General features: G+C 42.0%; 2 protein-coding genes across 4 annotated transcripts in view; both read right to left on the bottom strand.

The window, feature by feature from the left end:
- The window catches only part of flncb (filamin C, gamma b (actin binding protein 280)), a 41866-nt gene extending 36946 nt beyond the window's left edge, over window positions 1–4920 (bottom strand). Inside the window, 2 exon segments of the mRNA XM_063905600.1 lie at window positions 2794–3239; window positions 4637–4920. Of these exon segments, the coding sequence (XP_063761670.1) occupies window positions 2794–3166 (373 nt within the window). The 5' untranslated portion in view covers window positions 3167–3239; window positions 4637–4920.
- Window positions 4921–12238: 7318 nt separating this feature from the next.
- ccdc136b (coiled-coil domain containing 136b) lies at window positions 12239–22450 on the bottom strand. Of its 3 annotated transcripts, none has more exons than XM_063905182.1 (10): window positions 22339–22450; window positions 20359–20538; window positions 19643–19888; window positions 18850–18924; window positions 18518–18742; window positions 18326–18434; window positions 16413–16614; window positions 16178–16312; window positions 14572–14684; window positions 12239–13833 (listed from the first exon to the last, which is right to left on the bottom strand). In XM_063905182.1, exons 2-9 carry the CDS (start codon window positions 20408–20410, stop codon window positions 14580–14582), a joined length of 1149 nt encoding a protein of 382 aa, XP_063761252.1. In that variant the 5' UTR covers window positions 20411–20538; window positions 22339–22450; the 3' UTR covers window positions 12239–13833; window positions 14572–14579. The 3 variants fall into 3 exon arrangements, with proteins under 3 accessions (XP_063761252.1, XP_063761254.1, XP_063761253.1); XM_063905184.1 differs by having other exon boundaries at window positions 19643–19904; window positions 22339–22372; XM_063905183.1 differs by lacking the exon at window positions 14572–14684.
- Window positions 22451–22973: the final 523 nt, after the last annotated feature.

Below are 22973 nucleotides of genomic sequence, written 5' to 3'. Positions count from 1 at the left end.
TGTAGTTCTGTAGTCCTGTAGTTCTGTGGATCTTTAGTTCTGTAGTTCTGTGGATCTGTAGTTCTGTAGTTCTGTGGATCTGTAGTTCTGTAGTTCTGTAGTTCTGTAGATCTGTAGTTCTGTGGATCTGTAGTTCTGTAGTTCTGTGGATCTGTAGATCTGTAGTTCTGTGGATCTGTAGTTCTGTAGATCTGTAGTTCTGTAGATCTGTAGTTCTGTAGATCTGTAGTTCTGTAGTTCTGTAGATCTGTAGTTCTGTAGTTCTGTAGTTCTGTATATCTGTAGTTCTGTATATCTGTAGTTCTGTAGTTCTGTGGATCTGTAGTTCTGTAGTTCTGTAGATCTGTAGTTCTGTGGATCTGTAGTTCTGTAGATCTGTAGCTCTGTAGTTCTGTGGATCTGTAGTTCTGTAGTTCTGTAGTTCTGTAGTTCTGTGGATCTGTAGTTCTGTAGTTCTGTGGATCTGTAGTTCCTCAGTGTGTGTAGCTGTGTAGTTCCTCAGTGTGTGTAGCTCTGTAGTTCCTCAGTGTGTGTAGCTCTGTAGTTCCTCAGTGTGTGTAGCTCTGTAGTTCCTCAGTGTGTGTAGCTCTGTAGTTCCTCAGTGTGTGTAGCTCTGTATTTCCTCAGTGTGTGTAGCTCTGTAGTTCCTCAGTGTGTGTAGCTCTGTAGTTCCTCAGTGTGTGTAGTTCTGTAGTTCCTCAGTGTGTGTAGCTCTGTATTTCCTCAGTGTGTGTAGCTCTGTATTTCCTCAGTGTGTGTAGCTCTGTAGTTCCTCAGTGTGTGTAGCTCTGTAGTTCCTCAGTGTGTGTAGCTCTGTAGTTCCTCAGTGTGTGTAGCTCTGTATTTCCTCAGTGTGTGTAGCTCTGTATTTCCTCAGTGTGTGTAGCTCTGTAGTTCCTCAGTGTGTGTAGCTCTGTAGTTCCTCAGTGTGTGTAGTGGTGTGTTTCAGGGTTTAGCTCCCTCTCTCTGCTCTGGGGAAGCTCTTTCCTTTAAGAAGGTAAATGTTAGTTTGGTGACCCAAGGCTATACAGCGACACAGCAGCTGTAAACCAGAGTGTATGTGTGTGTGTGTGTGTGTGTGTGTGTGTGTGTGTGTGTGTGTGTGTGTGTGTGTGTGTGTGTGTGTGTGTGTGTGTGTGTGTGTGTGTGTGTGTGTGTGAGGGGGGGCTTCATTCCTGCGCGCTGACTGCTAACACATGGAAACCATTTAAGGGGGGTGGGGGGTGGGGGGTGGCTGCAGAGCTGATCTGTTTTATTCACATTTTATCCTCGGTAAGTTTTCCCTGGTACAGAGGGGGTGCTAACGTGCTAACAGCAGGGAAACTGCACAGTACCAGTTCACAAATAACTCGCAGTACTTCAGTTTTTACCCTGCTGTATTGGTGTTAGCATACTGGTTTCTGACAGGAAGTAAACTGCTCATAATTCTCTGCTCAATTATTCAGGTTTACTGAGCAGAGCCTGAACACACCATTATCTAAAGTCTGGACTACCAATGACAAGCAGCTAGAAGCTGACAGCTAGCTGCTGGTCTGCAGGCTCATGTTTTGGACCTATTTGTTGACATCCCTCTCTGAAACAAGCCCAGATATCTTGTGAGTTAAAACTGCAGTAAGTAACTTTAAAAACGAACAAAAACTGAGCGGGTCACCAACAAGGACTCTGAGCTTCACCCCGTCCCCCAGGTAATCGTGCATCTTTCTGACTCTCAACCAAATAAATATATTCTACAGTTTGCTCACAACAAGCTCCCTCCAGTCAACCCCACCAGCCTGAAGCTGCAGAGAGACTCCAGCTCCTGATAAATCACAGGAGAGGATTTCATCTGCAGAGTGAGACGAAGCGGCTCTAGAGATGTCAGATTCTGAGCCTGCGGCCGACCAGGAGACGCTCAGACCATCGTTAAGCAAACAGACAACAAGGTAGGACTGCCCCTCCGGAATAAAAGTCCAGGTAGGACTGACCCTCCAGAATAAAAACCCAGGTAGGACTGACCCTCCAGAATAAAAGTCCAGGTAGGACTGACCCTCCAGAATAAAAACCCAGGTAGGACTGACCCTCCAGAATAAAAACCCAGGTAGGACTGACCCTCCAGAATAAAAACCCAGGTAGGACTGACCCTCCAGAATAAAAGCCCAGGTAGGACTGACCCTCCAGAATAAAAACCCAGGTAGGACTGACCCTCCAGAATAAAAACCCAGGTAGGACTGACCCTCCAGAATAAAAACCCAGGTAGGACTGACCCTCCAGAATAAAAGCCCAGGTAGGACTGACCCTCCAGAATAAAACCCAGGTAGGACTGACCCTCCAGAATAAAAGCCCAGGTAGGACTGACCCTCCAGAATAAAAGCCCAGGTAGGACTGACCCTCCAGAATAAAAGCCCAGGTAGGACTGACCCTCCAGAATAAAAGCCCAGGTAGGACTGACCCTCCAGAATAAAAGCCCAGGTAGGACTGACCCTCCAGAATAAAAGCCCAGGTAGGACTGACCCTCCAGAATAAAAGCCCAGGTAGGACTGACCCTCCAGAATAAAAGCCCAGTGAGACGCAGCAGGTCTCCAGCCTCCTGCAGGGGGTTTAGAGTCTCTCCGCTCAGGGTCTCTGCTCCTAGTCTATTTCCAGCAGCTGTCTGTGAGGCTCAGCAGAGTCAGCTGTCGGACCATCAATCAGCACCCCCCCCCACACACACACACACATACACACACACACACACACCATTAGAGACGCTACTCCCCCACCATGGGCCTCTCAGACCCTCCACACAACATGCTCAGGACCCTCTGTTAGACTCACCGATGGACACCAGGCGGATGTGCTCCCTCTCCAGGAACTCCAGCGCCACGGACACGTTCTCCAGCTTCATCTGCCTGAAGTTGGGCCTCAGGTGGTACTTCCTGTACATCTTCTTCTGGCTCAGGACCTCCAGCAGCCCGATGAGCTTCAGCCCGTCGCTCATGTCCTTCTGCAGGTCCAGCATGCGCTTGTTGACCACCTTCAAGTGCTCGTTGCACCAGCGTGTGAAGGTGTTCTGCTGGATCTTCTTCCAGGGAGCGTCCTCCGCCAGGTCCTTCTCCGTGGCCGGCAGGTCCTCCTCCTCCTCGGCCGTCAGGCCCGGGAAGAACTGGGAAGGCAGCGGGGGCTCCAGGAAGCCGCTGTTAGCCATCATGGTGCCGGGGAACCAGAACCAGGAACTCTACCTCGGGGTGGGAGTTAGTCCAGGGTCATGAGCCCCTGCTGGACTGGGGGGGAGAGAAGAGGAAAGAAAGGTCTAAGAACTGAATCTACACCAGCGGTTTCTTTCCCAATGAAGGTGCAAGACTCAAACGTGCCTTCATTACTCGATGAAGAAACCCCTCACAGGTTCTTCAAGGGTAGAAACGGTAGACTTGTGATGAGTAAAGGTGTAATAAATAGATGTAAAGGTTCATCTTCAGGGTTTTAAGAGGTTTGAAGCTGCCAGATGTGGAACAAGGCCGTGTTGTGAGAATGAGAATCAGGATTTTTTTAGTTTCATGAACACAAGGACTCTGTCTGGGGTCTGATGGAGCAAACATGAACACCAGGGGTTCTCTAGAGAGATCTAGTTAAACAAGATAAACAACAACGTGAAGTCGAAGCTGCGTACAAACAAAGCTGTCTCTGCCGCCTGACCAGACAGCTGACCCCATCTTCATATTTCTGGACTCATTAAACCCTTTATGACCAACACAGATATGGTTCTCTGGCATCACTGTAACATTTCACGCCCCCAGAGACAGGGAGACCCTGAGACCTTTAGACTAAAGCCTGAACCACATCAGGAGAGACAGAAGGTCGAAAATATCATGAAAATATATTCTAGTTTTTACTCCTTAGCTTTAAATGTACAAGAGGAACTGCAGTGTGAGATGAGCCCTGTTGCACTGATAGATGTGAAGAACGAAGAGGGTAAGATATGAATCAGAAGTAGATTTAAGAAACTATTCATTAATCCATCTCTATTCTCAAAACTCCCTGTTAACTCCAGTCTGATCCCCGGATCCACAGCCTGTTGGACTGATAAATGTAGAGAAAATGAAGGTAAATAAAGTCATTCCCGTCAACAGATCGAAGTTTATGACTTTAACACATCTTGCTTCTGTTGGAGAAGAGAGGCGTTCACATGAATACTAAATATTAACTCATGTTTACATTCCTCTGGATATATACATATCTGCTCAGATTTCCACTTTAACTGAGCATCCGGTATATACTGTGCATAATGTTCTGCTATATCCAGGATTTTCCATCTTAACGTTTTTATTCCGAACAGATTTAAATACAAAATAAATCAAAGTTGTTCAACAGAAGAGCATATCTGTAGAACACAGTATATGTATTCATATTCTTTTTAAATAAATTGTAAAACGATGTTTATATTCATAAAGATACTACTAGTGTCTGAAAGGAGCAGGAGGAAGTGTGCTGGTTACTCCCCACCCCTTCATCAGCTGCTTATTTCTGTTTACCTGCAGCAGTTTGTCCTCACTTTGTATCTCCTCTCACTGGGTCTCTGTTTGCACCATGTTCCGCAGGGCTAGTCATCCTGTGTAAACCTACCTGCTAATAAACCTGATTCTGGATCTGGATCAGGATCCATCTAAAATCAGCGTTTTACCTGTGAATTCAGAATCAGCTGTAGATCCGTTAATTAATCCATGTCTTCCTCTGAGACCTCCGACAGAAACCCTCTCTCTTCGGTCCGGATCCTCCTGAGCCCGGTCCGACTGACAGAGGAGAACTTTGTCCAGTGTAAAGAGGGCTAGTTCCTCCGGGGGGACGCGCAGCTGAGTCCGGAACAGTCGCTCCTAGGCGGCTGCAGAGGCGGGGTGAGGGTCCTGGAGGTTGGGGCTGTAGAAGGGGCTTTAGGTCCCTGCTCCGGGTCCTGCAGGTTTAAACAGCTCGGCGTCACTCCGCTGGACTCCCAGGAATCTCCCCCCTCCGTGACCATATAGATCCACAGCCGGGCATCCACGGAGTGGAGGCTGCAGCTGATTGGCTGGAGGCCGGCAGGGGGCGGGGCTAAGTTGGGCTCCGGGGCCACCGTGACACTCCGGGTATTTTTAGAGGCTCCAAACCGGGGAGAGACACCGGGAGGCCCCGTTAGTGGAGAGGTGGCTCGCAGAGAGCCATCTGAGGGCAGCCAATCAGAGAGGAGAGGGATCTGTGGGGAATGTGGGGGTGATTAGAGGGAAATATTAGAAACAGCTCAAAATCAAATAGAAAAATATCTGGGAAAATGTTGAATGAAAAATTGGGGGGAAAGTGAGAAGATGTGGGGAATATATGTTTGAAAACCGTTGGAGATGTATGAATAACATGTGTGAACAATTCCAGAAAACAGTTTTGAAAATTGTAGGACATTTCTAAAAATAAAATGTTAGTATTTGAAAAATGGAGGAATTTTTTGTACATTTTTTTGAAATATTAAAAGAAATATTGAGAAAAATGTAAGAAAATTCTGCGGAAAAATTGTTGGAAGAATATGAAAAGAAAGAAATGAAAAAAAAGAGGAACATTTCTGGATGTTTTTTAGAAAACTAAAAATCTATAGATTTATATAAAATGTGAAAACTTTTTTTTTTACATATTTTGGAAAAGACGTCAGAGCATGTCTGTGAAATTCTTTAAATCCCCAAATCATCCCTATAATACTTGCTTGATCACATGATTTGAAATAATTGTGACGTGTTGAATATTGTGTTACAGACGATGTGTGAGTTTAAAAATATGTCGTCTCATCAGAATCAAAAATAAGATGCTAGGACTAAAGCGTCCTCCATGACGGAGTCGCATTCAGGCGCTATAATTAAACACTGTAAAAGCTCACTATAAAAAAGCTCAGAAAGACAAACCCTGAAATATCTTCGTCCTCCTCTTCCTCACAAGCTCAGGTTTCTGTCATCATGAGAGCAAAAGTGAAGCTCAGAGTAAATATAGAGACTCACTCAAATACAACTGGCGTGTGAAGCTCTCAGGATCTGAACCTCTGATCCCTATTCCCACACTTCCTCTTTCACTCTGTGGTTTCCACGCCTGAATCTCTGGTCTACCTTCTGTTTACGTCTCCTCTGAGTTCTGATCCTCCTGTTTGAACATCACAGCCCTCTCTGTTCTTCAGGCTTCACAGAATGCACAGCCCTCTCTGTTCTTCAGGCTTCACAGAATGCACAGCCCTCTCTGTTCTTCAGGCTTCACAGAATGCACAGCCCTCTCTGTTCTTCAGGCTTCACAGAATGCACAGCCCTCTCTGTTCTTCAGGCTTCACAGAATGCACAGCCCTCTCTGTTCTTCAGGCTTCACAGAATGCACAGCCCTCTCTGTTCTTCAGGCTTCACAGAATGCACAGACCCTTCAAACTAAATGAACGCTCTGTCAGACACTCAAGGTGTGCGGACGCTTCCCGGAGACAGTCCCGCGCTATTCTACGTAAACACGTTTGAATAAAGGAGGCTTTGATTTCAACAGCAGCCAGAAAACAGTTCCTAAAGAGTCTCTTCATAAAGAGTTCATAAAGAGTTCCTACAGAAATCCTACAGAGTTCAGAAAGAGTTCCTACAGAGTTCAGAAAGAGTTCATAAAGAGTTCCTACAGAAATCCTACAGAAATCCTACAGAGTTCATAAAGAGTTCCTAGAGTTCAGAAAGAGTTCCTACAGAGTTCAGAAAGAGTTCCTAGAGTTCAGAAAGAGTTCCTACAGTGTTCATAAAGATTTCATAAAGAGTTCATAAAGAGTTCCTACAGAGTTCATAAAGAGTTCCTAGAGTTCATAAAGAGTTCCTACAGAGTTCATAAAGAGTTCCTACAGAGTTCATAAAGAGTTCCTACAGAGTTCAGAAAGAGTTCCTACAGAGTTCATAAAGAGTTCCTACAGAGTTCATAAAGAGTTCATAAAGAGTTCATAAAGAGTTCCTACAGAGTTCATAAAGAGTTCCTACAGAGTTCAGAAAGAGTTCCTACAGAGTTCATAAAGATTTCCTAGAGAGTTCATAAAGAGTTCCTACAGAGTTCAGAAAGAGTTCCTACAGAGTTCATAAAGAGTTCCTACAGAGTTCAGAAAGAGTTCCTACAGAGTTCATAAAGAGTTCCTACAGAGTTCAGAAAGAGTTCCTACAGAGTTCAGAAAGAGTTCCTACAGAGTTCCTACAGAGTTCATAAAGAGTTCAGAAAGAGTTCCTACAGAGTTCAGAAAGAGTTCCTACAGAGTTCCTACAGAGTTCAGAAAGAGTTCATAAAGAGTTCCTACAGAGTTCATAAAGAGTTCCTACAGAGTTCATAAAGAGTTCCTACAGAGTTCCTACAGAGTTCATAAAGAGTTCCTACAGAGTTCCTACAGAGTTCCTACAGAGTTCCTACAGAGTTCAGAAAGAGTTCATAAAGAGTTCATAAAGAGTTCAGAAAAAGTTCCTACAGAGTTCAGAAAGAGTTCATAAAGAGTTCCTACAGAGTTCATAAAGAGTTCCTACAGAGTTCATAAAGAGTTCCTACAGAGTTCATAAAGAGTTCCTACAGAGTTCATAAAGAGTTCCTACAGAGTTCATAAAGAGTTCCTACAGAGTTCAGAAAGAGTTCCTACAGAGTTCATAAAGATTTCCTAGAGAGTTCATAAAGAGTTCCTACAGTGTTCATAAAGAGTTCATAAAGAGTTCATAAAGAGTTCAGAAAGAGTTCCTACAGAGTTCCTACAGAGTTCAGAAAGAGTTCCTACAGAGTTCAGAAAGAGTTCCTACAGAGTTCATAAAGAGTTCCTACAGAGTTCAGAAAGAGTTCCTACAGAGTTCCTACAGAGTTCATAAAGAGTTCATAAAGAGTTCAGAAAGAGTTCCTACAGAGTTCCTACAGAGTTCCTACAGAGTTCAGAAAGAGTTCCTACAGAGTTCATAAAGAGTTCCTACAGAGTTCCTACAGAGTTCATAAAGATTTCCTACAGAGCTCATAAAGAGTTCCTACAGAGTTCATAAAGAGTTCCTACAGAGTTCATAAAGAGTTCCTACAGAGTTCATAAAGAGTTCCTACAGAGTTCAGAAAGAGTTCCTACAGAGTTCATAAAGAGTTCAGAAAGAGTTCCTACAGAGTTCATAAAGAGTTCATAAAGAGTTCAGAAAGAGTTCATAAAGAGTTCCTACAGAGTTCATAAAGAGTTCCTACAGAGTTCCTACAGAGTTCATAAAGAGTTCCTACAGAGTTCCTACAGAGTTCCTACAGAGTTCATAAAGAGTTCATAAAGAGTTCATAAAGAGTTCATAAAGAGTTCCTACAGAGTTCAGAAAGAGTTCCTACAGAGTTCATAAAAAGTTCAGAAAGAGTTCCTACAGAGTTCAGAAAGAGTTCATAAAGAGTTCCTACAGAGTTCATAAAGAGTTCCTACAGAGTTCATAAAGAGTTCCTACAGAGTTCAGAAAGAGTTCCTACAGAGTTCATAAAGAGTTCCTACAGAGTTCCTACAGAGTTCCTACAGAGTTCATAAAGAGTTCATAAAGAGTTCATAAAGAGTTCATAAAGAGTTCCTACAGAGTTCAGAAAGAGTTCCTACAGAGTTCATAAAAAGTTCAGAAAGAGTTCCTACAGAGTTCAGAAAGAGTTCAGAAAGAGTTCCTACAGAGTTCATAAAGAGTTCCTACAGAGTTCAGAAAGAGTTCAGAAAGAGTTCCTACAGAGTTCAGAAAGAGTTCCTACAGAGTTCAGAAAGAGTTCCTACAGAGTTCATAAAGAGTTCCTACAGAGTTCATAAAGAGTTCCTACAGAGTTCAGAAAGAGTTCCTAGAGTTCAGAAAGAGTTCCTACAGAGTTCATAAAGAGTTCATAAAGAGTTCCTACAGAGTTCAGAAAGAGTTCCTACAGAGTTTATAAAGAGTTCCTACAGAGTTCATAAAGAGTTCCTACAGAGTTCATAAAGAGTTCAGAAAGAGTTCAGAAAGAGTTCATAAAGAGTTCAGAAAGAGTTCCTACAGAGTTCATAAAGAGTTCAGAAAGAGTTCCTACAGAGTTCCTACAGAGTTCATAAAGAGTTCCTACAGAGTTCATAAAGAGTTCCTACAGAGTTCAGAAAGAGTTCCTACAGAGTTCATAAAGAGTTCAGAAAGAGTTCCTACAGAGTTCCTACAGAGTTCATAAAGAGTTCCTACAGAGTTCATAAAGAGTTCCTACAGAGTTCAGAAAGAGTTCCTACAGAGTTCATAAAGAGTTCCTACAGAGTTCATAAAGAGTTCCTACAGAGTTCATAAAGAGTTCCTACAGAGTTCATAAAGATTTCCTAGAGAGTTCATAAAAGTTCCTAGAGAGTTCATAAAGAGTTCATAAAGAGTTCCTACAGAGTTCATAAAGAGTTCCTACAGAGTTCAGAAAGAGTTCCTACAGTGTTCATAAAGATTTCCTAGAGAGTTCATAAAAAGTTCCTAGAGAGTTCATAAAGAGTTCATAAAGAGTTCCTACAGAGTTCATAAAGAGTTCCTACAGAGTTCAGAAAGAGTTCCTACAGTGTTCATAAAGATTTCCTAGAGAGTTCATAAAAGTTCCTGGAGAGTTCATAAAGAGTTCCTACAGAGTTCAGAAAGAGTTCATAAAGAGTTCCTACAGAGTTCATAAAGAGTTCCTAGAGAGTTCATAAAGAGTTCATAAAGAGTTCCTACAGAGTTCATAAAGAGTTCCTACAGTGTTCATAAAGATTTCCTAGAGAGTTCATAAAAAGTTCCTAGAGAGTTCATAAAGAGTTCATAAGAGTTCCTACAGAGTTCATAAAGATTTCCTAGAGAGTTCAGAAAGAGTTCCTACAGAGTTCATAAAGAGTTCCTACAGAGTTCATAAAGAGTTCCTACAGAGTTCATAAAGAGTTCCTACAGAGTTCATAAAGAGTTCCTACAGAGTTCATAAAGAGTTCATAAAGAGTTCATAAAGAGTTCCTACAGAGTTCATAAAGAGTTCCTACAGAGTTCATAAAGAGTTCCTACAGAGTTCATAAAGAGTTCCTACAGAGTTCAGAAAGAGTTCCTACAGAGTTCATAAAGAGTTCCTACAGAGTTCATAAAGAGTTCCTACAGAGTTCATAAAGAGTTCCTACAGAGTTCATAAAGAGTTCCTACAGAGTTCAGAATGAGTTCCTACAGAGTTCATAAAGAGTTCCTACAGAGTTCATAAAGAGTTCCTACAGAGTTCAGAAAGAGTTCCTACAGAGTTCATACACCTGACTGACGAACACAAGCTCAGCTAACCTGAGAGATAAAACATTGAGCTAAAAGTCTGACAACAAAGCGTTTTTGAAACATCATTTTTTTTAAAGGTCTGAATATAAAAAGAATCCTTTAATAGTTTAAAGCAAGTAATGGAAGAATTTGACTACAGCGCTCAAGCTTACATAATCTAAATAGTCTAAAGCTAAGAGCTAACAGTGTTCTGCTCGTCATGCAAATTAAACAGGTCTGTAAATCTAACATGCGACACAGGCCGCTGTTTGGATCAGTCAGCTCTCAGGACGGAGTCATGCAAGTTTCAGATATCGGAGACTCTGATTGAGTTGGGTTTAGGTTTTTTGCATCAAAATGAAATTTTCCATCTTTTATTTTTAACACGCTTTTCTGGAAGAAGTGGAACTTTTACATAAATATAAACAATTCATTAAAATAATTTTTAAATGTTTGGTTGAAAATATTTCAAGAACCAATTCACATAAAAAAAACACTCGAGCAGTTTGTCATAAATACGTTGCATTCTTTCTGGTAGAGATCAGTAACCTGAACCCATCGCCGTTATCCATTTGTACTGAGACTTTATTCTGCAAAATAACTACATTTACTTAGAACCTGCAATTATTTAATCAAACCAAGACTATTGTGTATGGTAAAGAACAAAACATCAGCAAGTATTAATCAAAAAGATTGAAGTGAAATCCGCATGCAGCTTCAGGAAGATTTCAAAGCAAAAATACGAACCGGAAGATTAATTCATATTCAGTCAAATCTACTTTGATACCAAAAATGCACATTTTACAGATACAGATACAACAGGTAAAAGCTACGAGCTGTGTTACGGGATCCCAGAGACAGATAAGTAATAATAAAGTCAGATTTAAAAAGACAAAAGTACAATTGTCTTGTTTTATTCACGTCATTAATACTATTAAATTCATCAAATTTCACTTTTCATTGTTTTGTTGTTTCATTTCACAATAAAAATACATCTGATTTTTTAATCAATATTTGAAGATGTTCTTTCTAATTTGTATATTTAATGATCTCATAACCAATTTGACTTTAATTTGCATTGATCTGTTGGTAATGGGCCTCCTTACATTACAAAGTCAAAACTCGTAAAAGAATATTGAAACAGCTTTATTATGTACAATTAGAGCCGGACTCGTCTTGAGGAGTTAAGTTTGATGTTCATCTTATCCCAGAAATATGTGTATGGGTCTTGATAACACATGCTATTTATGTACTGCCATTTAAACAATGAATATCAATGAATCAACAAATAACTCTTATCTGCTTCCATTTCAACTGGAATGATATGTGGGCGGTCCAGTTCCCCAGTTCAAGTCCCTGAAAGACCAAGTGCTACCGTGGTGTCCCTGAGCAAGGCACCACTCCCTACACTGCTGCTACATATGGCAGCCCGCTGCTCCTAACACTAGGGTGGGTCAAAAGTCTCCCCTCTGTGGGACCATTAAGGGTTCCTTCTTCTTCAACATCTGACTGTATGTAATATTTAATTCATATTTAAATGTAAACGGTATCGTTTGAACATATTGGATTAAAGAGGAAGGGAATGTGTTCACTCTGACCCTTCACAATAAAATCCTTAAGAAATTTGACCAACAAAAAATGAGAAGGTTTTATTAACCAGATTAGATTCTCTTGCGTCCTGACACATACAAACTATCTTTAGTCCGGCTCTTCATGCTATATTGATAGATTTCATGACTATCTGTAAGTTAAAATTCAAGCAGAAGTAGTTTTGGGCTCTGAATCAGGAAAACGTCAGTAAAGGCGTCCCACAGGGCTCCAAACTGGGTCCCCTTCATTTCACTATTTACATGAAAAATACACAAAAAATAGTATAACGTATTTATATATATATATATATATATATATTATATATATATATATATATATATATATATATATATAAATATATTTATATATATATATATATAAATATATATATATATATTTATATATATATATTATATATATATTATATATATAAATATATATATATATATAATATATATATATATATTTATATATATATATATAAGCAGCCTGTTTGTTAGATTTAATGTTAAAAAATATAAATGATGATTCCTTTAAAGTTTTAACTATATTATAATTGTCAAACCAACTCGTTAAGCAACATGAAAATAATAACAATTATAATAATGATAATAACAATAATACAGTAATAATAGGACTCTCATGAATGGTCTGTTCTGTATTTTTTAAATGCATTTAGCTAATTTTACGTTTGTGTTTTTACATAAATAACACTTTAAAAACTTTAAACTTCCAGAATAATGCACAAAATAATGACAATAAATAAATAAATATACATCATTTGTCCCCCTCCCCAAACTACATTTTGTTTAAACCATCTGCTGTGCAAAAATATCCGTCGTGAATTTAAAGCAATCTGTGTTTGAACGTGGCACAGTGGAATCAGTCGAAAACACAATAAATCTCCAACCAATATATTTTTAAACGTTTAACAAACGTATAGACTGCTGTAGATATACGTACCAATGTTTTTGAACTATAAACAAACAAATACACATATTTTAAATTCCATGAAGCTGATTATTTCCTTAAATCAGCTTCTTTTTGATCATGCTACAAAACCAAAATGTGGTATAATCGACATTATTGGTCTTTTTTTCAGGATATGATGAGATGATACACAGCGTGACTCGGGACTAAAGCACAGTTAATGTATTAAAAACACTAAAATATTTGATATGCTTCCATTATCACCTTCATGTTCTCCTCGAGAGCAAAATATTATTTTTAATCCAGCACGAACAATAAGGCAAAACACCTATCTGATATTAACAATGAAATAAGATCAGATAAAAACAAAATGTAGAAAAACTATAATAATACTTCACTCTTAGAAAGGCGTACTGCTTCCTTTCATACATTTAATTTAAGCAGATCTAGCTGATAATTTGCCCAAAACTATATAAAACATTTAAAATGAAAAGAATGCAAATAAAGAAAATACAATACTCGTGTTAGGGCTATTCTGCATTTTGTTAAATGTACTTTCGTGCATTTGGCTGATAACACGTATTTGCTTTTAGCTAAGTAATACTTTAAGAGCTTTTACTTTTCTACAGTGTAGTTTTGCTGCCTTGTATTTCATTCAAGGCTTCAGTAATTTTTCCAGAATTGGTTGATTAGCTTCCTCTGGTAGTAAACACAACAACTCTCTGACATAAATCCAGGTTTAAAATCATCCACTTCATTATGATGTTGGAAAGCAATGGAAACGTTTGAAATAAAGCAAAATGAGGACTTTTAGTCTGTGACGGCTGACTGCCGGCTGACAGCCGATCCGTACACGGACTTTGTGCACAGCGACGTCCCGCAGGAAAAGTCTTCCTAAATCCTCTGATCTCATTGCTTCCTTCGGGTTGAAACATCTCTGTGAAGCCGACACCAGCAGGATGGCGACATGTGTGAGGGCATGAGTTCCCTGTGAGGTCACTTCCTGTTCAGAGACTTCCTGTCCTCAGGCCCTGCTGAAGCTGGGGACCACCAGAACCAAGACGGCCGCTACCGCCACCACTGCCACCGCCAGACTCCAGCCTTCAGCATCGCTCCGCTGAGGAACAGAGGGAAGAAAATACATTTATCTTTGATAACAAGCCCAAAAAACAGTGAGGAAGGACACTAGCAAAAATTAGCCTGAAGCTTTGGTATTCACGTATTAGTCAGTGTCATCGCTACACAGTTCCTCCTGACCCAAAAACAATCAATGTATTTCAAGCCAGACGTAAAGCTGCAAACCATCACATCACTAGCATAATGAGTCAGAAGCTACGAACCAAGTCAATGGAAGCCCAGATCCACCAAAAACTGATATATAATAATTGAAATACTCAGTCAGTCAAAGTTAGGAGATAAAAGACTAAAAGTATTTGAAAAACAATGAAACGGTTTTAGATCTGGATATTGAGCTCCTTCTTTATGCTTCTCTAACTACAGTACAAACCTGCTGTAGCTGTTATGCACCACTAAAAACCAGAAGTATAAAACGAAACAAGGAGCTGAAGATATCTGCAGAATATTCAAATACTTCCGTCGATATTACTGCTGGTATTTGACGCCATCTGGACGTTCAAAACACGTGGAAGACTTTAGACTTGGTCGGACCACACATCCGCTTTAAACTGAATCGCAGTTGTTAATTCTCTATGGAACTTCACAGATTATGAAACCAATCACACAAGATAGGAAAAGGGCAGAATTAACTCAAGTTTTCCTGGATGTAACCCCATACTTTAGCCACTCTTTGGTGCTAAAGTTAGCGTCTGGTAGAGAAAGAAGGGCGAGGCCATACCTGGTCCTCTATGACGCCATCTCCTCCCACCAGCACCAAATCAAGGCCACTATAACAATCATTCCTATGAGGGGGATGGAGAGGATGGGGGGTTCAGAACCACCATGGACGCTCTGGGGGGAAAAGACAAAGGCAGGAGTGTGGGGGGGACGGGGCGTGGTGAGAGGAAGTAGAAAATAATCAGGAGAATAAAGTCAGAACGTGTCGGGTAGAGAGGCGAGCAAGGAGGTAAATAAAGGGGGAAGGAACAGATTGGTTTGCATGCAAAAACATCAAATTTACAGAGAATTTGATCCAGTTTATCGTGTGAGGGTGAGCAGAGGAACAGAAAGAGCATGCAATCAGAGAGCGGGGGATGCCTTTAGAGACCAAAACTGCTACCTCATTTAAAGATCTGTGCAGACACTCTCAAGTTCCACTAAAACTTGGAGGTAAACTACGACTAGAGAGGACTACAAGGAGCAGAGTTGTACTTCACAAGACTTGCAGGTTAAGGTAAGGAACAACCCAGGTTTAGTCTCTAACTGTCCAATGCCAAGCTCCTAGTCCAGTCCCACATCAAGACAGGCGCCTTCCAAGTGGCTTCTCAAATCTTATACCAAGTCAAATCTCAGAAAGGCAAGTCAAAGTCCAAAGACAAGTCCCAGGTCAAGAGATTCAAGTCAAAAGGAACAAATCAAGTCCCGTGCTTTGACAGTCAAGTCCTGAGTCAAGCCACATATCCTGACCAACGTCAAGCCAAGCAAGTTGGAAATTCCAGGTCAACTTTTAACAAGTCCTAAGATCATTCATGTCCCAGGTGAGAATCAGCTAGTCCCATTTGTTGTTACCAAAATCCTAAATTGGTTCTTAAGTTCTTAATCAATTCCAATTCAAGCCCTATTCATTTGTCTAGTCTCAAGTGTCACTGAGACTCGAGTCCTTAGTCGAGTCTAGGTGAACATCCTGAACAAGTCAGGAGCCACGGGTCGAGTCATGGGTTCTGTTGGATACAGGACAGTAGAGAGGTCAGGTAAAGAGATCTCTGTTTGTATTTTCTCAGGGACTGTTGCACACCTGATAGGTCTTAAACCTTGGACTGGTTCCTGATCAGTGCCAACTGAGTGCAGGTCTGATACCCTGAAGACGGAGGAAGCAGAAACAGAAACAGACAGATGACTGCTAACATGGAACATACTGCCCGGCAGCGACAGGTAGGAACAACAACAACAACAACAACAACAACAACAACAACAACACGCTGAGGAACCAGAACCACAAGCAGCTGCAGGAAGCAGGATGAAGCATGAGGCGACCGGAGAGCATCAGCCGGGGTATCGACCCGCATGCACACAGAGAGAAGGACAGACCCCAGGAATATCTGCTTCAGTGGGGGGGGAATACTGCATCGAATTTACCTTATCTTTGTTATTGTACACAGAGAAACATCAGACCTTGCTTACACTTCTTTGTTCTTGAAACTCGGCACTAAAGTATCGACTTCACCGAGACGTTTCAGCCCATAAGACAGATTTTAAGGTTTCAGGAAAGACATTTTCAACTCAGGTGACTGGATCACACAGCCCCATTTATAAGAGCACCTGAAGTGTGACTCTCTGCCTCTCACCTGTGCCTTCCTGTCCACCAGTTTCTGCAGCTCGGCCTTGCAGCGCTGCAGCTCCACTTCCAGCACCGCCCGCTCGCTCCGGCTGCTGTCGTACAGACGCTGCAGGTCCTCCAGGTCATTCTTCAGACCCTCACACTGAGGACACACACAGGGCTGATTATCTGCTCATCTTAGCACCTCCGCTCTCTGAGTATGTTGTGTTGGTTGTTGAGGTGATGTCATGTGACAATGATACCTGAGTCTGGACTTTCAGAGCCGTCTCCTCGGCGTGTCTCAGTTGGATCTTCACGGCGCTGATCTCCGAGCTGCAGATCTTCTCCGGATCCTCTGATGGTCGGTCTTCCTGTTTCCTGTCTGCGGCTTCAGACAGTGTGATGTAGGCGTCGGCCTTTACCTGCTCACAGTCAGAGACCGCCAGGTACACGCCCTCGTCACACCTGTAGGGCAAGAGGAATGTTTGTGAAAGAATTTCCACAAAAAAGAACAGAAAATTGTAGAAAATTTCTAAACAACAAACAAATATTTGAATACATTTTTTAAAATGTTGATAGTAACTTATATAAAGATTTATCACAAAAATGTTTCCAAACAATTTCCCCAAACATGACCCAAAACATTCCCAAGAGTTTTCCTAATTTTTCCAAAAACATTCCAAAAGTTTGGGGGTGGGGAAATCTCCGAAAAAATCCCAAATATTTTCAAAAATAAATCCAAATATGTTCACAATAAAAATCCCAGGTGTTATCTAGAAACAATCCCAAATATTATTTTCAAACTTTTTCCCCAAAAAATCCAAACATTTTCCAAAACAATTCCTCAGTTTTTTCAAAAAAATCCCATCGGATAAATAATGCATGGGTGATTACGTTTCAGCTGGCAGCAAGTTATAACCCTAACTGATGCAGAGAGGAGCTTCTCATCTGTTGAACAGTCATGTCGAAAGACATGTCCTGTGGTCGTGGAAAAGATGTTGATCTGTTTCAGAAGGGTCAAGTTATTGGCATCAAGCAGAGCAAACATCTAAGGAGATTACTGAAATACTAAAATGGGGTTAAGAACCGTCCAACGCATTATTAAAGACTGGAAGGACAGTGGGGGACATCCTCTTCCAGGGAGGAGTGAGGTCAGAAAAAGATCCTGAATGATCGGTGATCCCTTAAACGTTTGGTGAAATCTAATGGTAGAAAAACAACAGTAGAACTCACGGCTAAGTTTAGCTGTGACAGAGAGAGCATTTCCACACGCACAATGCGGAGGGAACTCAAGGGAGTGGGACTAAACAGCTGGGGGCCGTAAGAAAACCACTTCTCAGTGAGGCTAATCGGCTTCAGTTTGGTAGGGAGCGTAAAGATTGGACTCTGGAGCAATGGAAGAAGGTGTGGTCTGATGAGTCCAGACCCTGTTCCAGAGTGATGGGGGATCAGGGTAAGAAGAGAGGCGGCTGAAGTGATGCCCCCATCATGCCTAGTGCCTACTGTACCAGCCTGGGGGGGCAAGGCTATGATCTGGGGCTGCTGCAGTTGGTCTGGTCTAGGTTCAGCAACCCAAAGATGAGGTCAGCTGACTCCCTGAATGTCCTGAAGGACAGGTTATTCCATCAGTGGGTTTCTTCTCCCCTGATGGAGCGGGCATGTTCCAAGAGGACAATGCCAGGATCCATCGGGCTCAGACTGTGAGAGAGTGGTTCAGGGAGCATGAGACATCATTTCACACATGGATCGGCCCCCCCAGAGTCCAGACCTGAACCCGATGTCTGAATCTCCCGTCATCAATACAAGATCAAAAATAATGCAGGACAGAAATAAATGTTGAGACGTTGCAGAAGCTCGTGGAAACGATGCCACAGAGAATGCGTGATCAAAGCTGAAGGCGGTCCAACGGATATCAGAGGGGACTTTTTTTTGGGCAGGGCAGTGTATGTTCAAAAAGAAATTCCAAAAACATTCCCAAATATTTTCCAAACTATTGTTCTCGAAACCATTGCAAATATTTTCAAAGAAAATCATAAATATTTGCCAAAAGATTTCCCAAATATCTTACAACAAATTCCCAAATATGTTCAAAAAAACATCCCAATTATTTCCCAAAAAATCCCAAAAGCATATTTCTGAGAAATCCCTGTGATCATCAGCAGCCGGGTGTACTTACGTGTCTCCTTGAAGTTTCTCGACTTTCCCGCTCAAGTCTTTGTTGTCGCTGCTCAGGAATCGACGTTCATCCGACAGAGAGACCAACTCGCCCTTCAGTTTCAGATCACCTGAAACATTTAGTATACCTTATAGTACCTGTGCTGCTCTTGTTTGTGGATATAGTTGTAAATATAAATAATTATATTAGTGCCTGATTTCTGCTGCTGTCTCCTGCTGATCTCGGCCCTGAGGCGCTGCAGCTCCTCCTGCAGGGACGCTATGTCGTTCTCTCTCTCGGCCGCCGCCTCCTCGGCCGCCGCCTGCAGCAGCATCACTTCCTCCTGAGCCAATCGCAGCTCGTCCTGCAGATCCTGAAGCTCTGACTCCTTCTCCTCCTCCAGACGGTCCATCTCCTCCTGAGCCAAGCGCAGGTCGCCTAAAGAGAAGGATATTTACTTTACCCCATTTGTATATTTTGTGTGTATTATTAAATAAATAGAAAGCAGCTGTAGGAATAAAAACAGACATCAATAACGTGGTTACCCTGCAGTCTCTGGATCTGTCTGGTGAAGCTCTCCGCCTGGTGAGCGCTGGCCAGACGCTCATCCTCCAACAGACCTGACGCCACAGAAGAACAGGAGGACGAGGAAGAGTAAGGAGGAGGAAGTTAATGAGTGAGTTCTCTGTGTTTTATTAATATTTAATGTATATATGTATACAGTGGCGTAGCTAGGCCTATTTTAGGTGAGGCTTTCAGGTCTCATGCTCCTTTTTGAAGTTTTCAAAATGAAAATGTTTCACTTAATTGTCATTGGATATGGTATATTTAATACTTTGATTGATACATGTTTCATATTAGTGATGAGAGTTGCCCCTCCCCCCCTCACCCAAGACCACAAAGTTCTGTTAGATGTAGCATCTTAATGTCGCTCTCAAAGTGCTCCAGATGCAGGGTTAGCCTAACCCTAACCCTAACCCATGCAATTTACTTTAAAATGTTTTTAAAAATCTACCCCCGGACCCCCCTGTGAGGGCTAGGTAACATGGATCTGGGTAACATGAAGAATATTGAGGACGCAACCAGCACAAAACACTATGGGGGTGTATTGGCTTTGCTCAGTGCAGAACTCCCAGACTTACTTATCCACCATCATGCCATCTGAGTCCCTGGTTATTGTACTACCATGCAGGTGCCCCCTCCACACCTTAAAAAAAGAGGCCCCAAAAATGTTTTAGTGCTCGCATTAGCACGCACACAGCTACACCCCACCTCTGGGCTGAGCCCACCCAAACTTGAAACCTTGCTACGCCCCTGTATGTATGTGTGTTTTCTGACCCTGCAGCTCCAGGACACTCTCCTCCTGTCTCTGAGAAACCTCCCTGCTGTCGTCCAGCTCCATCATCAGCTGGAACACCTGAGACCTCAGCTCTTCATCATCCTCCTCCTCCTCTTCCTCCTCCTCCATCTTCTCCTCCATCACCTCCTTCTCCTCCTCCTTCTCCTCCAGGGATTCCCTTTCTTTGGCCGTCAGAGTTTCTCCCAGCATGATCGGCCTCGTCTCCTTCAGCTCACACAGCTCGTCTTCATCACAGGAGAGCTAAAGGTTAACTGTTAATGCTAATATGACAATATAATAAAAGACTAAATAAATAACTAAACCTCTATGAGCAGCTGACAGGAAAGTGTTCGGGACAAACATTTTGTTTAATTAATTTAATGTTCTTCATTTAACTTTTATTACAGTAATGACAACGCTGGTGTTTTGGCGCCCTCTGGTGGTGGTGATGGAGAATCACTGGTCTGAGAGGAGGGGAATATGTATTATTAAATATTATTATTGTATGATATTATTAGTTATTTTTTCTATTTAATAAAATACATATTAAATGTATTTTTATTTGATATATGTTTTTAATAAAATATATTCCCTCCAGTTTTTAACTCAAACTTATAAAACTGATCACCAGAGAGTAAACACGTTAGTGTGTCAGCCCTCCCTATAGCTGAAAGCATCTCAGATGTAAATGTCTCTCTGCTGTAACCACACTGACCGGATGGATCCAGAACCTCCTCGATGACGGGCGGCAGCCGGAAGCTGTCCATGTTTCAGGAGACTACAGAGGACAGACGGAGAACCAGACCTCCACTCGGGGGGGACAGGAAGCAATACCCAGCAAGGTCTTCAGGCTCTGGGAAAACTGAGCCGCTGAGACCCCTCCATCCTCCTGGAGCTAAGGGAGGCGAGGTGGGTGAGAGAGGAAACTGACACACTAAATACTACATTACCCAGGAGCCTCTGCTGCAGCTGCTGAAGACATGAAGCTGAATAATAACATGAAGCTCTGGGAGTCAAAGCATGCAGGCCTCACTAGGGTACATTTGAGTGGTTATTGGACAGTTTGTCTTCTTGTCAGGGGGCACGTCGTAGGGTATGTCTTTATCGTATGTCGTAGGAACGTCGTAGGGAACGTCGTAGGGTATGTCTTTATCGTATGTCGTAGGGAACGTCGTAGGGTATGTCTTTATCGTATGTCGTAGGAACGTCGTAGGGTATGTCTTTATCGTATGTCGTAGGAACGTCGTAGGATATGTCGTAGGAACGTCGTAGGGAACATCGTAGGGTATGTCATAGGAACGTCGTAGGGTATGTCTTTATCGTATGTCGTAGGAACGTCGTAGGGAACGTCGTAGGGTATGTCTTTATCGTATGTCGTAGGAACGTCGTAGGGTATGTCTTTATCGTATGTCGTAGGAACGTCGTAGGGTATGTCTTTATCGTATGTCGTAGGAACGTCGTAGGGTATGTCGTAGGAACGTCGTAGGGAACATCGTAGGGTATGTCGTAGGAACGTCGTAGGGAACATCGTAGGGTATGTCATAGGAACGTCGTAGGGTATGTCTTTATCGTATGTCGTAGGAACGTCGTAGGGTATGTCTTTATCGTATGTCGTAGGGAACATCGTAGGGTATGTCATAGGAACGTCGTAGGGTATGTCTTTATCGTATGTCGTAGGAACGTCGTAGGGAACGTCGTAGGGTATGTCTTTATCGTATGTCGTAGGAACGTCGTAGGGAACGTCGTAGGGTATGTCTTTATCGTATGTCGTAGGAACGTCGTAGGGTATGTCTTTATCGTATGTCGTAGGAACGTCGTAGGGTATGTCGTAGGAACGTCGTAGGGAACATCGTAGGGTATGTCGTAGGAACGTCGTAGGGAACATCGTAGGGTATGTCGTAGGAACGTCGTTGGGAACGTCATACGGAAGATATTTGGGTACATCAGAGAGTATGTCATAGAGTTTGTCGTAGAGAACTTTTTTAAGGTATGTCCTAAAGGTTTTCTAAGGGTACGTCATCAAGTATATGGTTGGTTATCTTACGGTGTAGGTTATTACATTAGGGAACAGCTAGGGTTAACTTCAGGGTACAGATATCTTAATACTATATAGTGTAGGGTACATCAAAGGGTACCTTAAAGGTATAGGGTAGATACATTTCTCATGGAGTGCGTCATAGAGTTTGTCGGATGCTACATCGTTTGGTGCTTTGTAGGATTTATCCTCAGGTTCTTCAAAGTGTGCATCCTCCCCCTCAGACAGTATGTCAGTAGGATGGATTGTGGGTACTTCTTAGGTTACCTCTCAGTTTAACTGGTACATTAATTTATACAGAGGTTGAATAGGGTGGATCAGAGCTCTACATCGCATACCTCGTATGAGTTTTAGATGCCAGAGAGTATTCAGCCTATCAGCACAGTATGCAGATACCACCAGCATGTTATGATGCTGCCGGCATGTCCTGGTCCGCTGCAGGTCTTGGTCCTGATGGTTGACTCTCTGCTAGCCTTGCAGCTGCATGATGCGTACAGACATGAACCCTCAGTAACAGAAACCCCCCCATGACGTGTCGCAGGATGGAGAGACGTCCTTCCTCCTCCTCCTCTTCCTCTCAATGACCTTCCTCACTTTGTCCTCTGATGTAAAGCCTCTCAGAAACAGGATGAAATGAAGATGAAGATGAAGAGTAAATACCTGAAAAAGAAGAGGTGCTGCAGTTCTGGTCGTGTGGATTCCTCCTCCTCCTCTTCCTCCTGCTGCTGTTGTCCTATAAATCTCCTCTTCCTCCTCCTCCTGCAGCAGCTCCCCCCCCCCCCCCCCCCCCCCCCCGTGATGCAGAGCAACGTCACACACAGGAAGACGCCATGACAGGAATACACAACCAGTCTCCACATTAACCCTTCCCTCCCAACAGACAGGTGGGGTTTTATTGAGTGAATTTTAATAAAGTCTATGTATTAAAAATGTAAACAACCTGGAGATTATTTATCGTGTTTCAATATGTGCTCAGGCGTTAGTGTGAGGTAAATAAATCAAAACAAAGCACACGCTAAACTAAAATAGAGGACAGGAATGTATAATAGAATATAAAAAAATAAAATACATTATTGTTAGAAATCCCACACAGTGACATTATAATATTAATTAAAATACATCTTTGTAACATACATTTTTCTTAACTAAATTATTAAAAATGTATAAACAATGAATACAAATAATTGAACAAGAATAAATATTGTAAAATGTTTTTATACTAACCCAGTTACATTTGGTTTATTTATATGTATTACATATTTATTTTCATAGTGTGTGTTGCTTATAAAAGTTGC

This window comes from Eleginops maclovinus, chromosome 17 (genome assembly GCF_036324505.1).
Source record: "Eleginops maclovinus isolate JMC-PN-2008 ecotype Puerto Natales chromosome 17, JC_Emac_rtc_rv5, whole genome shotgun sequence".
Lineage (NCBI taxonomy): Eukaryota > Metazoa > Chordata > Actinopteri > Perciformes > Eleginopidae > Eleginops > Eleginops maclovinus.
This window is presented reverse-complemented; position numbering and strand designations above follow the sequence as displayed.

Excerpts from the sequence above, each read along its gene's own strand:
- ccdc136b (XM_063905182.1), bottom strand. The coding sequence starts at position 20,410 with ATGGACAGCTTCCGGCTGCCGCCCGTCATCGAGGAGGTTCTGGATCCA. Across the intron at positions 19,889-20,358 it reads GGAGGTTCTGGATCCATCCG|ACGAGCTGTGTGAGCTGAAG; the intron begins GTCAGTGTGGTT and ends CCTGTGATGAAG. Across the intron at positions 16,615-18,325 it reads GAGAAACTTCAAGGAGACAC|GTGTGACGAGGGCGTGTACC; the intron begins GTAAGTACACCC and ends CTTGCCCTACAG.